The sequence below is a fragment of the Odocoileus virginianus genome, unplaced genomic scaffold (genome assembly GCF_023699985.2).
Source record: "Odocoileus virginianus isolate 20LAN1187 ecotype Illinois unplaced genomic scaffold, Ovbor_1.2 Unplaced_Contig_11, whole genome shotgun sequence".
Lineage (NCBI taxonomy): Eukaryota > Metazoa > Chordata > Mammalia > Artiodactyla > Cervidae > Odocoileus > Odocoileus virginianus.
The window spans coordinates 960,091-977,978 of NW_027224328.1; the positions used below are offsets into that span (position 1 = coordinate 960,091).

The 17,888-nt window shown below is 43.6% G+C and overlaps 1 protein-coding gene and 1 long non-coding RNA gene across 4 annotated transcripts; one reads left to right on the top strand and one right to left on the bottom strand.

Annotated features, from left to right (window-relative positions):
- Positions 1 to 39: 39 nt before the first annotated feature.
- Positions 40 to 12,397, bottom strand: M6PR (mannose-6-phosphate receptor, cation dependent). 3 transcript variants are annotated; one of them, XM_020869911.2, is made up of 7 exons: positions 12,306 to 12,397; positions 5,446 to 5,625; positions 4,231 to 4,397; positions 3,103 to 3,212; positions 2,538 to 2,668; positions 1,872 to 1,998; positions 40 to 1,437 (listed from the first exon to the last, which is right to left on the bottom strand). In XM_020869911.2, exons 2-7 carry the CDS (start codon positions 5,622 to 5,624, stop codon positions 1,315 to 1,317), a joined length of 837 nt encoding a protein of 278 aa, XP_020725570.2. In that variant the 5' UTR covers position 5,625; positions 12,306 to 12,397; the 3' UTR covers positions 40 to 1,314. The 3 variants fall into 3 exon arrangements, with proteins under 3 accessions (XP_020725570.2, XP_070320136.1, XP_020725569.2); XM_070464035.1 differs by lacking the exon at positions 12,306 to 12,397 and adding an exon at positions 11,892 to 12,064 and having other exon boundaries at positions 5,446 to 5,607; XM_020869910.2 differs by lacking the exon at positions 12,306 to 12,397 and adding an exon at positions 11,892 to 12,064.
- On the top strand, positions 12,278 to 16,380 carry LOC139033957 (uncharacterized). Its single transcript, XR_011486430.1, has 2 exons — positions 12,278 to 12,365; positions 12,512 to 16,380. It is a non-coding gene; the product is annotated as an uncharacterized lncRNA (long non-coding RNA).
- The last annotated feature ends 1,508 nt before the right edge of the window (positions 16,381 to 17,888 follow it).

The following is a 17,888-nucleotide window of genomic DNA, read 5'->3' on the forward strand; positions in this document are numbered from 1 at the left end:
AAATATCTAAAAGTATCTAAAAGTCCAAAGATGAAATAATTTCATTTTCTTTCCTAAAGGCTAAAAAAGCCCCCTGCTTATTGATTCAGTCCTTATGTGGCCAGGGGAGCCACGTTCCTCTTAAGCGGCCTAGGCTCCCTGTCACACAAAGATCAGGCCAGGTTTCTGGGCATGTGGCCTAAATGGAAGGGCGGAAGCATCAGAGGTTTAAGCCCCTCTCCCCACGGAGATATGCTAGGTAAGAAGACACATCCCTGAGCCAGAAGCAAGGACAGGCGCAGCAGGAGCCTGCACCCAGGGCCGAAGATGGCAGGGCCCTGCATGTCCCACTTCTGCTTCCATTCCCTTTCCAGGAGACTGGAGGGCACCAAAAAAAAAAAAGCCAAAACAAATGCCTGTGAAGGAAAGTGCAACATGTTTAGAAATACTGGTAGAGGGAGCATTTCAGGAGTAAGAAAAGCTCTGCCAGCTTTGACTGCAAGTGGGAGAAGCAAGCCATCAAGGGTATCCCACTACAAGGTAAATGGACTTCTTGCTTCTGCAACCCTGGTGGCACAGGAGGTCCATTTCAGCATCCCTTCCAATGGGCTGGACTTGCGGATTAGGTATTTTAGCTGCAGGTGGACCAGTAACCCAAGATGATGACCCAGGGCCCAGTTCCAGCTGTAAGGTCACTCCAGTGCCAGCCAATGATGTTTGGTTACCTTGTAATCCTGGGAAATTTCACAGTTTCCATCCTGACCCGAGGTGGGAGAAATAAGTCTACAACCTCATTTGGTCCAGGCTCAGACCAAATGGCAGTCCTTGGATTTTGACCAAGTAATCACTGCAAAACAGTTCCCAGCAGCAAATTACATCCGGACTCTCATGGAGACTACTGTAGGGCAGAGTGACAGCATGAAAGCAATCAAACCTATAAATAATGTTTTTTTTTTTAATTAAAGAAATCCAGTGTCTCAAAAACTTGTGAAAATGTGTTTAAAAAAGAGTCAGGGAGCCTGCTGCACCCTTTTGCTCACAGCAACTCCTCTACTTGTACTTTCTGGTATGAAGACACAGTGCAACAGCCTCTGCTGTGATTGGCCCTATTATATTATCTCTGTCCTGCAGCTGTACCTCTCGGGAGGGAAAACCAAACAGGGAACAAAGGGAAAGGCGTTTCTACTACTGACAGGTGGATGCAAACCAAAAGCAAACCAGAAAGCAAGAGCGAGACTGAGGGTGAGATGAGAGACTGGAGTGGAGGCTGCTTCAGAAATCTGCCAGAGGATGCTTTGGTTTGGGGGCTGAAGAAGCTGGACATCTAAAGTGCAATCACATTGGTAATAAATGATCATCCCTTTCTTCTGACTCCTCCCCCAGCTGATCATCCCCCACACCACGATAGGCAGCAGGCACATTTCGGGGTTTAGAGCGGCATACAAAGTCACAGCCATCCTATAGGGGGAAGAGCAAAAGAGGTGATCATGTGAAATCGGCAACCTTCAGGTGGGTACAGTGTGTTTATTGTCTAAGAAGGTGGCAAGAACTAGCTTTCTCCAGGGATAATGAACAGAAAACTCCAAAGCTCCAGTGATTGGCCTAAACTGAATTTGGGGAAACACCCTCTCCTCATGTAGGCCCCTAAATAGTTGGATCAGTATCATAAATCTAAGCAACAGTACCGTTCTTCCAGTCAGTCTGGAAGGTCAGACGTTAAGGTGCTATGTTACTTATTACCCTGTATTAGGGCAACCAACTGTCTTGGTTTGCTGGGACTTGGGGTGGTTTTAGCACCCAAAAGTCCTGTGTTTCAGGAAATCTTCAAGTCTGGGCAAACCAGGATGAATGGTCAGTCACCTGTTTTGTCTCCCAGTTGCCCTGTTACTTACTGCTACCAGGTTGCCAAGATCCTGCCAGAAGGCTAAGTGAGGAAACTGCTCCATTCCTTTGGCTCCGACCACCAGTCGCTGGTACAAGAACCCCCCGATGATATAGACTGCGACCAGTGAGGCAAACCTGTGAGGTAGAAAGACATCTATACTCAAAATCCGAGAATCAGTAAAGCCCATTCATTGTTACCTGTTTCCTAAGCTGTTCCATAAAAATGGAAAAACAGAAGGGTAGTCAGTTGAAAGAAAAAGGGGGCTGGTAGAGCCTGAGAGAACCAATTAAGAGTGCTGTCTGAGAAAACCTTTGGATCAGAAAAAAGCAAGACAGTGTGTGACTCACTTAGGGTTGAGAACAATCACCATTAGATAAACAGTCCAATTTCTTCAAAAGTTCTATTAATCTAATAATGGGAGAGTAATAAAAACTGTCCAGTCCTCCAGCAGGGAAAAAACCCCATCTCCAAATGCATATATTATTGGGGATAAAACATTAAGTCTCATTTTTTTAAACTTGCAGAGTTTAAAGAGGATATTCACAGACTTCTTTCCCCTCCAATTATAATATAGCATACAAATGCACACACACTATTTGGACCCGTATACTTCCAAGTGATTGCTGAGTTAAAAAAAAAAAAGGCTTGGACTGATAAAGGAAGAAGGACTCACGTGACAAGTAAGATAGAACCCACGCTAAGGTGGGAGATCTCTGGGGAACACGCCAGGCTGCTGTCCATCTCAAAGAGGTAGAAACAATCTTGGACTTTGCCTCGCTCCTCAGACACAGGGTTAAAGTTGTCCTGATGGTAAGAGGACAGACACAACATTTATGTGGTAAGGTGTTTGCTTTTGACGCCTGTCTGAAAAGGAGCACAAACCCACAACCCCCCCCTCCCCCCAAACATTTGCTTTCTCTTGGTTTAAGAACTTATTTTCCATGTATGATGGAAGATGGATGCCTCTGACTCAGGGAAAAACTGAACTTCTACTTTTTAAAAATTTTTTCGCAGCTACCAAATGGCATGTGGGATCTTAGTTCCCCAACCAGGGATCGAACCCATGTCCCCTGCAATTGGAAGTGGGGAGTCTTAACCACTGGACTGCCAGGGAAGTCCCTGAATGTCTAGTTTTACCTCATCCACCCCAATTATCTTGTTCCCTCTGGACTTTCTGTACCACCTCAGGTCAGTCCTTTCATCTCCTCTCTAGGCTCCCAGATCCCGGGGTGCCTCACCGCTAGGGTGTGTCGATTGCAGGAGATCATCACCACTGCTCGCCGCTGCTCCCTGCCACAGTGGTTGTCATATTCATCACCCCCTTTATAGATCAGCATGATCCAATTACCTGAGGATGGACAAGGAAAAAGGAGCTTGGGGGTGGGGGAAAAGCAGAGACAGACCTGGGTACTGTGGGAGTGTGGAACCAAGTTCAGTGAAGTTGGTTTTAGTTAAAATAACCCTCAGGATGAGCTCTGGTATACCAGAAATACCAGTTAAAACCCGCCCCTTTACAACAGTTTGTGTTCCCTTGTTAAGACAACTAAGAACCAGATATGCATACAAGAATAATCTTGATTTCCCACACTAAAAGTAGGCAACCGATAGTGCAAATACAATTATGATCCATGTGAGTCATGACTCACATTCTCTGAACACCTGCTAACATCAAGAGGCTTCATTCAATTACTGGGTGGCAAGGGAAAGCCTAAGATCTTAAATTAACCACAGATAAATTCAAAGTGGATGACTTTGAAGACTGGGGACACTTTTCCTTCTTCAATATTTACTTGTTCAAATTTCTTTTGCAAAACATCATTTGATTAATAATCATGTGAGGTGACCAAGGCAAGGATTCTCCTTCCAACTTTGCGTATGAGAAAACAAAAAGTCAAATGATTTTTCAAAGTCATAGGATAATTAAATATGAGCTGGATCAAAAATCTAGTCTTCTGACCCCAGCCCCAAACTGTTGACATTGTTTATTATGTTATTTACAGCAACAACAATCTGCACTTAGTTATCTATTTATCTGCTTAAGGGAATAAAATAAACCATAGTTGCTCACATAGTCCTTTCCAGCAATGATTTTATGACTTTTGAGAAATATTATCAACATAACTCAAGTTGGTGGGGAGACTTTTGTAGAATGACTGGCCTTCAAAAAGCTTAATCTCACTTTAACACAAACATATAAATGTCCTGAGCCTTGGTTGTGGTGGAGTGGTGGAGCTGGGTGTTTTGTGGTTTGCAGGTATCTCAGGTGAGCTGAACCACACACATCCATATGATACAGCCTGGGAAGGGCCGAGACATACATGGTTATCACAGGGATTCAGTGAGCTGATCAACAGGGAGACTCTTACTTCCATTGAAGATCTGAGTCTCGTTGAATCTCCCAACTACTGTCTCCTTCCCGTTACTTTTGTTGATCTGCACCAGGCCTGCCCCAGAGGAGTGGTTGCCAGCTTCTCGGCACACCCGGAACACATAGCTGTACATGTCTGGGCTCTGGCCCACGGTGCTCTCAAAGCTGGGAGCAGAAACGCAGAGAGAGGAGGGAGAGGACAGTTAGAGCTGTCAGCCTTAGAAAGAGAAGCTTCGTTCAAACAACAGTGCGTTCAACTTATTTATCAAACATCATGGCTAAATGTCCTAGTGAATATCTTATTACATCGTGAGGTTAACCATGACCCAGACAGACTTAACTGTTGATGACGACTGATGAAAATACAGACTCCAAGACAGTATTCTAGATATTTCTAGAATAATTGTCCTAGACTACGCTGAAGTATTAGCTAGTACCTCCCTGTGAATAAGGGTGTACGCTCATGATACATATCCTAGTTCCTTAAAGATTATCTTCAGATTTATGTATCTGAAGATTCTTGACACTTATGATGACATGTTGTTGTTGCTTAGTCATGTTTAACCCAGGGATCAAACTCAGGTTTCCTACATTGCAGGCATATTCTTGACCATCTGAGCCACCAGGAAAGCCCCCTTCATTTTCATTTTCAGTGTCCGACTTTTTGTGACCCCATGATCAGGCTCCTCTGTCCATGAGATTCTCCAGGCAAGAATACTGGAGTGGGTTGCCATTTCTTTCTCCAGGGGATCTTCCCAACCCAGGGACTGAACCTGCATCTCCTGCTTGGCAGGCAGATTCTTTACCACTGAACCATCTTGGGAAGCCATTACGATGATGTAGTAGTAGGCCCAAATATGTTCATCTGATACTTCTGAATATCAAGGTATCGAATAATGCTTTCTAATTCCTACAAGCTGGTCTCTTGGGTCCAATCTTACAAACAGCTACTCTTCTGCATAAAGTATCTGCACATCACTGCTGAACACTGGGCTAAGCACGTGCTCTCCATCATACAGAAAAGCAAGACAGCATGGCCAAATAAGGCCAACATTGTGAACATACAGATTAGAACCATCTCTCAGAGGAGGTTATGATACATGTATTCCCTCTATATTCAGTAGTCATATAACAAAAATTAATACAGTCAATAATAGGAGATTCTTTAATAAAGTTGTTTTTTCTCAAGGCCTTTAAGGTTCTTCTCATTTACCTTTTGTTAAATAGTGGTGTCAGCCTCTTCAGGAGAGCCAACTCTTTTTCTGATTCTTTACCCTTTTCTCCCACCAGGTCGCATGTTTTCTCTTCAGTCTGCCAAGATTCTCTGACTGCCACGGAGAAGAGCAGCAGCAGGAGCAGGCCAGTCCTCCAGGAGCTGTGGAGGGGGGACATCCTTTTGGGACAGGGAATGTGTATTTTGGGGAAACAGGGAGAGGATCAGGGAAAGAAATAGAGCACATGAATGTGTAATAAATGAATGGCATTTTGTTTTTAACCTGTTAATCTTCCACCCACCACCTATTACTTTACACTAGCCAGTTTTCTTCATTATTATGATGCGAGGCTTTACCTTCTTGTCTCTATTTCAAGCTCTTTTCCCCTCATTATCTAATATACAGAATTGGATGCTTAAGTCTCCAGGTTTCTTTTTTCCCCAAAACTTTTATTATCTTCTAAAAAATAATTTCATTTATTTTGGCTGTGCTGGGTTTTCAGTGCTGCATGAACTTCTTTCTAGTTGCAGCAAGCGGGGGCTACTCTCTAGTTGTGGTGCGCGGGCTTCTCATTGCAGTGGCTTCTCTTGTTGTGGAGCACAGGCTCTAGGGCTTGTGGGCTTCAGTAGTTGTGCCTCCTGGGCTCTAGAGCACAGGCTCAGCAGTCGTGGCACATGGCATCAGTTGCTCCAGGGCATGGGGGAACCTTCCTGGACCACAGATAAGAACCTGTGTCTCCTGCATTGGCAAGTGCATTCTTTATCACTGAGCAACTAGGGAAGTCTTAAAACATATTTTAAAAGACTCTTCCTACGTGATTCCCTCACCTGATACCACTCTCATTTCCAGTCCTTACTTTGCCCCTTTCATGTGCAATCAACAAAGTGGACAGCAGAGTTAGTGGGGCAGAGTTAGTGTACACAGACAGTTGTTGAGATTTCTGCAATGTGTGCATAAAACAAGAATACATTTTTGGTCCTAGAAATTGTCAGAAGAATCAATCAATGGCTTAGAGAATACTTAAGTGTCACCAATGAAGAGTATTTTGATCTTGCTGAACAGTAAGATTCTTTGGCACCTGCAACAAATAGTACCTTTCAATATCTCTGCACCAAAGTACCTGTGTCAGGAAATCCATACATCTATACACATATAGACACACATATAATATATATAATAATATCTATCACCTGTGTCAGGAAACCCACACATCTATACATATATATACACACACACAAATTAATATCTATCACTTTTCCAGGAAACCGAAACACACACACACACACACACACACACACACAAATATCTACCTATCACCTGTGTCAGGAAACCCATACATCTATATATAAACACACACACACACATATTAGTATCTACTTGTGTCAGAAAACCCATACATCTGTACATATATACACACACATATACTAATAGTTATCTATCACCTGTGTCAAGATACTATATAAATCAATCACATTCAGTCTAATTCATAGGTAAGTCCTTCAGAAGATAACTATAGGGCTGAGCAAAGGGAAAGCAGAGAACATAAAAGAATTACTTATGACAGCCTGATGGAGATATCCTTGCCTCCACCATTTGGTGAGAAGTTAGGTTGAGATGTTTCGTTATTTAAAGCTAATACTAGTTCATTAAAACTACTTCAACCCTCCTCCTAAGATAATACTTGAATTACAATGAACACTTGATAAGGGCTAGTTGAAAGTTATTAAGAAAGATGTAAAACAGAGAAAGAGACCTGAATACTTTGGGCCCTAAGTCCTCATTTTAATATTCAGAAGCATCTAACAGTCTTTGTTCATACTTACCACAAAAATGACGAACAGAGATTAACATAACCACAGCACCTAAGATTTGACATCTATCTGTTCTGTCTCATCTCTAAAAAAATCATTCAACCATTTAAATGACAGGATGAACAAACTTCATGAGGTCCAGATGAGTGGTCTGAGTAAGTATTCTAACACCCACCTCAAGCCATGAAATCCAAGAGTTTCTAGATTTCTAGTAAGTATAACTGTCGTCCTACATTCCAGTTGCTGATAACTCTTGAGAATCACCAAGTCACTTTACAATTAACACATCCAATTCATATGATGCTTGAACTGTTTGAGGTATGGAAACATGTGGCTGTTTTTCCAAACTCATTTTCTTTTCTCTAATTTCATTTATACACCTATGAACGGACTGTAGTGAAAGTGAAAGTCGCTCAGTCATGTCTGACTCTTTGCGACCCCATGGACTGTAGCCTGCCAGATTCCTCTGTCCATGGAATTCTCCAGGCCAGAATACTGGAGTGGGTAGCCTTTCCCTTCTCCAGGGGATCTTCCCAACCCAGGTCTCCCGCATTGCAGGCGGATTCTTTACCAGCTGAGCCACCAGGGAAGCCCAAGAATACTGGAGTGGGTAGCCTATCCCTTCTCCAGGGGATCTTCCTGACCCAGGAATTGAACCAGGGTCTCCTGCATTGCAGGTGGATTCTTTACCAGCTGAGCTACCAGGGAAGCCCATCAGGCTACTCTGTCCACAGGATTCTCCAACCAAGAATACTGGAATGGGTTGCCACAACGTCCTCCTGGGGAATCTTCCTGAACCCACGTCTCTTATGTCTCCTGCACTGGCAGGCAGGTTCTTTACCACAAGCGCCACCTGGGAAGCCCCTTTATACACCCAGGGTACACTGATTTACTATTGCAGAAGAATTCACTTTGGTATTCATTAACCATCCCCCAGGCCATTGCTACCTGCTAATTTTATAAAGTATCACCAATTTTCCTGATACAAAGATTCAATTCTTCCAACTTTTTCTCATTTACAACAAAATATATTCATACTGCAAGTCTAGACTTTGGCCTGAATACTCTTTGAAGTCCTCTAATTCTTCTTCATGCTGGTCTACTGATTCCATTGATTCTATTTAAAACATAAAATAAGCAGAATTTAATAGGTACTAATAGGCACCTGAATAAATTTTCTCCACTATCCTAAACATATATATATATTTTTGAATGTCTGATCTTACTTATTTGTTACTCTTAGACCATCTCATTTTTTTTTTAAAGGGACATCTCATTTTTGACTGGACTCAAGACTCAGAGGTAGAAACTCTGAGAGGGGACAGCTTTCGTCTCTTAGCAATTTGTTCCTGGAGTCTTTCTTTGGCCCACTTCATTCTTGTGGCCAAAAGCTGAGTGTCTCCTGGAGCCTGTTTCTCATTTTTCTTACTACGCTGTTTCTTCAGACAATACGTTGACATTTGTGTTGCACAATACTGGAGTAACAAGATGCTGAATCTTGGGAGCTTTGGTCCTAGGTTTCTCACCTTCCTTGTTTAGGGGCTACTTCGCAGCATACTTGTGGCCACACAGAAAGACCACAGTGGATTCTGCTAGCTCTTCTGCTAACCCCAAGTGACAAGCCACAGTTGCATAGTGAGGCCAGGAATATCCCTCTCTCCCTCTTTTACGATGACCAAATTGAGAACACTCAGACTGGCATCCATGTACAGATTTGCACTTTCTCCAGTCCTCCTTGGTCTGTCACAGGAATGCCCCTTACTCAGTAGCAGGTGCAGGCTCTGCCATGGGCCCAGACACCTTCTTCATGGGGAAACCTTGTTTGCTCGTCCCACCACCGATTCGGACCACACAACTCTTCCATTCTTCACCCAGAGCGTCAATAGCAACTTCTGTGCCTATACACTTCTCAGAAAAGATACGACGTTTTTGTTCATTGTCCATCTCAATGAGTTTCTGACAACCAGTGGCTAGGAAAGAGATGTTCAGCTTCATCTTGAAGTGGCTGACCACACCGCCAAGGCACCACAAGAAACAGTTAAACAAAATTACACTTGATGTTCTGTTTCCCACATTCCACTAGGGCAACCAATACTTGGGAAGTCATCTCCCTGACTTGGTGTCTGCAGAGAGTAAGTACAGCCAACCCCAAAGTCTGAGCATGCATGTGTCCTAAGTCACTTCAGTCTTGTCCAACTCTGTGACCCTATGGATGGTGGCCCGCCAGGCTCCTCTGTCCATGGGAGTCTCTGGGCAAGAATACTGGAGTCATTGCTATGTCCTTCTCCAGTGGATGTTCCCAACCCAGCGATCAAACCCGTCTCTTATTAAGTTTCCTGCATTGGTAGGCAGGTTCTCTACCACTAGTACCACCTGAGCAGCTCCCCAAATTTGAGACTCTCTCCCATAAATACATTTAGAGCATCAATAGAAAACAGTTAACAGAGTGCTTGCTTTTTGCTAGGAATTTAACATGTGTGAAAGTGAAAGTAAAGTTGCTCAGTCGTGTCCGACTCTTTGTGATCCCATGGACTGTAGCCTACCAGGCTTCTCCATCCATGGGATTTTCCCAGGCAAGTGTACTGGAGTGGGTTGCCATTTCCTTCTCCAGGAATTTACTGCATAGGGTTTTGGTAAGGCTTACCTGGTTAATGTATGTATGGAATTTAACATACATTAACCAGGTAAGCCTTACCAAAACCCTATGCAGTAAATACAATTACTCTTATTTTACAGATGAGAAAAATAAACATAGTAAGTGAGCAGTGTGAACCAGATAGTCAGGCTCTGAACTCATGGTTACACTTAACCACTACATGTACATTTTCTTTTCACATTAATTTTTTGGAATGATCAGAGCAGGCAGCCAAAGTCTTGCTTTCTTTTTGACAAAGCAAGAAGGGGAAGTGACCTCTCACACTTCACAGAACAGAAGGCAGAATGAAGAACCCAGACCTCCAACTCCTAGCTTCCTTAAATTAACTTACTGCTCAACACACAATGTGACCAACTGACTAAAATGAAATGAGGCTCCTTTTATTAGACTGATATTCTTTTTTCCAGGACCAGTTTTCTGGAGGGATGCTTGCACAGAAGGCTGTGTTCTTTGGCTTCAAAGTTAGTTCCTTATCTGTTAACAGTTGAGGATTTCTTTCCCCAAATTAGAACAAAGACTCTCCCACAACTAGGAAAGGATGAACAGCTAAACACCCTGCAGTCAGCATTAGTTGAGTTGAGCTATCTTTTATTTGCTCATTGGTTCAAAAAGATAGGATAAGAATAAATTTATATTCTTCTCTTTCTTGCTTAAGGTTTGGCTACATTTGAGCTGCTTCTCTGATTCTGTGGTGTATGTGCTAAGAGCTTTATGTTTATTAATCTTTACAACCCAGAAAAGCAGGTATAATTTCCCCCACTTTACAGATGAAGAAACTGATTCTTATAGAGCTGAAGTTACTTGCTTTAGGTTATACAAGTATTAAAAGGTGTATGAAGTTAATAAGGCAACCGGAATGAGTCATGGCATAAAGATATTTTCTGAAAACTACCTGATAAAAAAAGGAGTGCAATAATGTATCAGTAAGGGGATGAACTAGAGAAGGAAACGGCACGCCACTCCAGAATCCTTGCCTGGAAAACCCCATGGACAGAGGAACCTGGCGGGCTACAGCCCAAAGGGTCTGACACGACTGAGCAACTAAACAAGCACACACAAGGGGATGAAATCCAAGGGCTGGGTAGTCTCTTTTTAATGTGCTACAATTAGATCCTCAAGGTGCAAGTTTAAGCAGCACGGCTTAAAGATTTTGAAGCATCCCTTTCAACTTTCTTGTTCTGTAACGATAGATTCATTTGGGTTAATGCTAAAAGCTTCTCCTTCAATGGGATGACTAATGATGGAGCCAGGAACTGGAAAGAACTTTACATCGCTGGGCCCCTGTACCACTCACTTTCCCCGGTCCTTAAGACTAGCCATGAACATTTCCCGTTTGTCACTGGAATTTCTACTTTCTTCTCTCTGGCTCATTTTTGATACGGCGGCCCTTATCTCCAGTCTCCAGCAGCTCACACTTCTGGAAGAGTAGCCCTAACTAGCTGAACAGCTCAACGTTGAAAAGCCTTAGGAAATCAGCTCTATGGACCAAACGCTGAAGCTCCCTACAAAGAGGAACACAAATCCCTCTATGAGGACTCTTCACACACATTCATCTCCCTCAAACTTCTTCGAGGGCTCCAGACAATCCCGCTGCGTCTGATCTCCCGATTTTCCAACTGCTGAGGGCCATACCCTTTACAAATGAAGCCCCTTGACCTCCCTCCACGATGCGGGCCAAGACCCAGTCTACGGGTATGCAGTAACACCTCGAGCGGACTCCAGACTTAGCGATCTTCCTTTCCCTGCCTTCCAAACACTAAAATCCCCTCTCCAGTCTTGGAGATCCTTTCTCCCTCACTCCCTCGGGGACTCTGTGACTCCCCAACCTCACGCCTCTGTTTTTCTGCCCTTGGGCTCCTTATGTGGAGTTTTGGGCTAAGACCCGGGTCAAGCGAGACTTAAGAGATCCCGGCCCCCGTCACAGCCACGAGGGGTGAGCACTCTCCAGCCCCTCCTCCTCCACGCCCCTCATACTCACATGTCACGTGCAAAGAGAGCAGGCAAAGCTCAGAACCCCCGGCCCAGCAGCTGCCCGTCGCTCGCAGACAGGGCCAGCGAGGGGCCGGCCACAGACCCGGGTCCCAGAGCTCGTGGCGGAGCCAGCGTCCCTCCTAGCGATTAGCTGAGCTCCACTCTGGGAACCGGAAACAGGAAGCTCCGGGTGGCCGCTGGGCAACTGCTCCTCCCACTAGACCCCGCGGCATGTGACCGCAGAACCATTTGGCCCCTTTCCCCTTTCCGGCCTTTCAGATCATCCCGGACGCTGATTGGCCAGGATCGTGGGCGTTAGGCTCCTTCTCCATCGTAACAACTCCAATCCCTATCGAGAGTTTCGAGTTTAGTTCCACCTTTTCGGGTTGCCTTTCTACTAACGGGGGTCCCAGAGTCCCACCTCCTGGCCTCTCGGCTCCGGCCCCCAGTCACGCGGGGTCACGCGCGGTCACGCTCCCTGGTAGGTTGGACGGAGGGGGCACGTGAGGGCGGTGGCGGCACGAGAGGGCGGTAGCGGAAGCGGAAGTGCGGGGCGGGGCCTGCCCCCAGGCTGTGGCGGGAGCTGTAGTTCTCGCGCGCGACTGCTTCTCTCTGGTGCTACTTCAGAACGGGTGCTGCCTCAACGTCTGCCGCCTGAGGGAGACGCTGGTTCGCCGTGTGCCGGCCGCGAATCACTTGATGTCCCACATCGGCACCTAGACGATAGTGGAGAGCGTTGACTGGGTCGTCATCCTGACTTTCTTAACGTCACTTTACGTCCTGTCTGCGGTTTAGTACCCTGAAGTGTGACGGTTGTTACTATTCGACTTAACCTTGTCACCCCTGTGGTATTTTGTGTGATGAACACTGCAACCAATTCTGACCCGAGCAACTCCGTTTTGGTCTTTGCGCCTTGGCCGAGAGCCTTCGCGGTGTCCCTCACATCTGGCGTCTTAGCCGCGTGTTGAAGTCCTACCCGTTGTGAGAACTTGGTTTGGATCCCCAGTGACTCTGGGACTCACCCTCTTGAGACGGAATCCCGCCGTCCTTCGAGTACCCGCTGGTTGCTCCGATCAGCTTCAGGCTGGCTTCCTTCTGCTCAGATTCCTCCGTTGCGTTTGCCTCCCTCTGTCTTGGCGGATGGGGACTAGATTTTGAGTTGTTATCCTCACCAGAGCTTGAACAGCATTTTGAATGAATAATAAAAGAAGCCAACACTTGCGTAGCCCCGCAGTGCCCGGTACTGTTGAAAGTGCTTTAGGCGAGAATGAATTCACTACCAAGCTCACCTTAATGAGGAAATACCTTATCCCAACGTTACAAATGAATAAATTAAAGGCGATGGAGGTTAAGTTACCTACCTTGGACTCCCCAGCTCTTAAGTTGTGGAGTTAGCATTCTGTTTTCATCGTTTAGGGGTAAATTAGTTGTATAGGTGTATAGAATCCATCCTGAGTCTTTTTTTAAAAATTACCTAGGGCATTCAATTCAGGCTAGGGGGCATATTTGGGTTGGGTTTGGATGTGTCTTTTAAAAAAAAATTGAAAGATGAGTTGCTTCCTGGTAATAAAAATAACTTGTAATCAGGAAACACAGTGAACTATTAATCAGAAATCCATAGAGTTACCACGAGGTTGTGTATTTCCTTCATGAGGGTTATTCCTTTCCTCTTAAAAAAAAAAAAAGTTAAGTCAACTATTTCGCCATATCATGAAATTTACAAATACATTTTTTAATGGTTGTATAATTTGCTGCATGGATTGCCAGTCATTTAAGTCATTACTATTGATTTGATCTTATCAATTTATTCAACAAGATACTGAGAGCAATGATACTGTAACAAGTTTGGGGGATACAGCAGGGGAAAAAAACAAAAATCCCCTTTATAATGAACTTTCATTCTAAAATTGATGTTCATTTGTTGGTCATTTCAGAAGCCTTCGTCTTGGTTATTTCCCAGAGTAGTGTTAGGCTGGAGGGAGAGAAGTGTATGTGTGGGAGGTGGAGAAAGGTACTGAAATGCAATTGAGTAGGGCTTCCCAGTAGAGTAAAGAATCTGCCTGCCAATGCAGAGGACATGGGTTCAATCCCTGGTCAGGAAGATCCCCTGAGAAGGAAATGGCAACCCACTCCAATATTCTTGACTGGGAAATCCCATGGACAGAGGAGCCTGGCAGACTACAGTCCATGGGATTGCAAAAGAGTTGGACACAACTTAGCAACTAAACAACAACAAAAGTGGAATAATTTCTTCTTCGGGAGTGGGGGCAAGGGAGAACTTCCTTTTCCATCCAGTTGCAAATGACCTGGGCCACTCCCTGCTTCTCAGGCTCAGTGCCCTTTCTGGGAGCCACCTGTCAGAACTGATCTCAAGGTTCTTGTCAGAGGTACAAGTAGAAGTTAGAGGTTATTTTTTTGCCTTCCTGCTCTGGGCCTCTAGCCTCTTCATTAGCAAGGATGCTCCCCACACTGCACCACATCCAGCCCCTCCTCCCACACGCAAAGTAATGGGGGCTAATAATGGGGTCTGAACCAGTAAACTATTACTAGTTTACTAGTAATAGTAAACTAGTTTACTTTGTTTAGAAAGTGGTTTTATTCACATATACACATGACTATATATAGATAACTAATAATAACCTTCTGAATAGCACAGGAAACTACTCAGCACTCTGTAGTTACCTATATATGCAGATGACACCACCTTATGGCAGAAAGTGAAGAAGAACTAAAGAGCCTCTTGATGAAAGTGAAAGAGGAGAGTGAAAAAGTTGGCTTAAAGCTCAACATTCAGAAAACTAAGATCATGGCATCCGGTCCCATCACTTCATGGCAAATAGATGGGGAAACAGTGGAAACAGTGACAGACTTTATTTTTGGGGCTCCAAAATCACTGCAGATGGTGATTGCAGCCATGAAATTAAAAGATGCTTACTCCTTGGAAGGAAAGTTATGACCAACCTAGACAGCATATTAAAGAATAGAGACATTACTTTGCCAACAAAGGTCTGTCTAGTCAAGGCTATAGTTTTTCCAGTAGTCATGTATGGATGTGAGAGTTGGACTATAAAGAAAGCTGAGTGCCGAAGAATTGATGCTTTTGAACTGTGGTGCTGGAGGAGACTCTTGAGAGTCCCTTGGACTGCAAGGAGATCCAACCAGTCCATTCTAAAGGAGACCAGTCCTGGGTGTTCGTTGGAAGGACTGATGTTGAAGCTGAAACTCAAGTACTTTGGCTTCCTGATGTGAAGAGCTGACTCATTTGAAAAGACCCTGATGCTGGGAAAGATTGAGGGCAGGAGGAAAAGGGGACAACAGAGGATGAGATGGTTGGATGGCATCACCAACTCAATGGACGTGAGTTTGAGTAAACTCTGGGAGTTGGTGATGGACAGGGAGGCCTGGTGTGCTGCGGTTCATGGGGTCGCAAGGAGTTGGACATGACTGAGCGACTGAACTGAACTGAACATACGTACATACATATATGTATATATAAATGTGAGACAGGTGTATATGTCTCACATTTTCTTAACCATTCATTAATTGATGGACACATGTTATTGCTATGTCTTAACTATTAAAAATAATGCTGCAATAAACATGGAGGCACAGTATCTCTTTGAGAATGTGACTTTATTTCCTTTGGATATGTCCCTAGAAATGGAATTTCTGGATCATATGGTAGTTTTATTTTTAATTTTTTGAGGAACCTCCATACTGTTTTTGTAGTGGCTGAACCAATAGTGTTATTCTGTTACCTTTCTAAAAATGTCATTTTGTTGTCTTTCTCCTTTTTGGTTTCTGATGAAAATTCAGCTACAATTCTTGTCATTGTTCTCCCTTGTTAATGTGTTATTTTTGTCTGACTGCTTGCATTATTTTCTCTTTATCTTTGGTTTTCAGCAGTTTTATCACATTATTCTTTATGTGTGATATTCCTTTTATCCTCATTGGGATTCATTTTCTCATAGCTGTTAAGTTTTGCACTATATTGGGGGATTATTTGACCATTAATTCTTCAAATTCTTGTGCTTCTCTATTCCTCCTGTATTTCTAGAGCCTCAGAAATATAGCACTTATGTTACACTACTTGACATTATCCTACAGGTCACTGAAACTCTGTGAACTCAAGAGAAGTTCATTTCTTCCTCTTTTCTTCATATTAGAGAGTTTCTAGCAATAGATCTTCACATTCAGTGATTTTTTTTTAACATTCACTGATTTTTTTCTTTATCTCGAATTTGCTGTTAATCTCATTTTTGAAAGAATGTTAAACTAAAAATTTATGGATATTGTTTTTTTTTTCTGTTTTAGAATATTCACTTGGTTCTATTTTATAGTTTCTACTTCTCTGCTGAAATTCTTCAAAGTTTCAAAGAAGGTAGAAAGCATTCCTTTATACCCTTTACCCCATTCCCCCAGTGTCAATATCTTAAATAATCATGGTACATTTGTCAAAACCAAGAAATAAACATTGCTACATTATTATTAACTAACTCCAGTTTTTCTTTGAATCTCACCAGTTTTCTGCCGGGGTCCAGCCCCAGCAGGATCCAGGGGAACCCTCAGGATGAACGGCGTCGGCGAATGAGAGAGAGAGTGAGACAAAGCTCGGGGCTAAGTCTGAAGTTTATTTTTGCACGGCCCCTTTATACCCTTAACAACATCTTTTTGGGGGAAGTGCATATTGCTTACACACAGGTCATCTCAAAACATTACAGCAACTTGACCTTCAACAGAAACTGGATGTCACCCACATACTTTTCGTTCACAAGAGTCTTTCTTATCATTTGGCCTTCAGGCCTGCTAACATTTTATGGCTTGCACCTGGTGTGACTTAAGCAACTTCAGTAGCCGACCCTGTTTTTCTTATAATTAATCTATTTTCTTTCTAATAAGCGTCATCTCTATGGGAACTAGATAGGATTACATTTTTACAGAACAGAAATGCGAAGGACTGCAAAAACAGCAGATATGGCACAAAACAGGCTCTTAGTCTAAAAGTTAACTACCTGCAAGAAGTCGCCAGCTAATCTCTATCTAAAGTATTTTCTATTTTTAGGCACATTTGTGGCTATCATGTTTGTGGAGCTTTTCTCACCCCATGAAGGGGCCTATGCTTAATAGTTTCTTTTGTTAGCGTACTGTGCTTAGGATGTTTAGAACAATCAAGAGCATTTTTTGCAATGAGAGCACATATTTATCACACAAGCCAGAATGCCAGCAAAAGGGTTTGAATTGAAGCATTTCCTTCATCCCTGGCCCCTTCATAGGGTACCAGCGTCCAGGAGATTTATTAATTAGGGTTTTAAGTTGGTCCTCATTCAGTGAAAGAGGAGCAGGAGAGCTCTCGGCAGGCAACACAAGAATCCGCAGCAGGGCAAACAAGAACAACAGCAGAAAAAGGGGGGAGGATACAGGGTGGGGTAGAGGCCGAGGCCAACCTGGAGGGTCCCTTATCCTAGACGGCCTTGCCTGTCAGGTTTTTTCCTCGTGACCTCGTCATGGATGGGGTCCCGGACGGCCTTGCCTGCCCGGTATTTTCTTCATGACCTCGTCACGGGCGGGACCTCCCATAACGGCTCCCGGCAGATTTTCCATTATTTATTTATTTTTCCTATTCCAGGATGTAGCCCATTTACATTTAGTTTTTTACATTTGCATTAGTTTTCATTATTTTGTAGTCTTTTCTGGTGTTTTATGTTGTTATGACCTTGATGAATTTGAAGAGTAGTGATTAGATATTCAGTAGAATATTTCTCAGACTGGAGTTATTTGATTATTTTTCATGTTTGTCTGATGTTAAGGATTTTGGTGAAATATACTTTAGTGATTAGGTGTCTTTCTCATTGCATCATGTTCAGGTGCATGATCTCAACACGACATCACTAGTGGTTCACACATTTAACCCTGTTCATGGGTTTCAGTTGTTTGCCAGGTTTCTCTGCCATAAAATTACTGTATTTCACATCCATACCTTATTCTTCAGAAGTAAGTCGCTAAG

Excerpts from the sequence above, each read along its gene's own strand:
- M6PR (XM_020869910.2), bottom strand. Across the intron at positions 2,669-3,102 it reads GCAATCGACACACCCTAGCG|GACAACTTTAACCCTGTGTC; the intron begins GTGAGGCACCCC and ends TCTTACCATCAG. Across the intron at positions 1,438-1,871 it reads ATCTTGGCAACCTGGTAGCA|GATGGCTGTGACTTTGTATG; the intron begins GTAAGTAACAGG and ends TTCCCCCTATAG.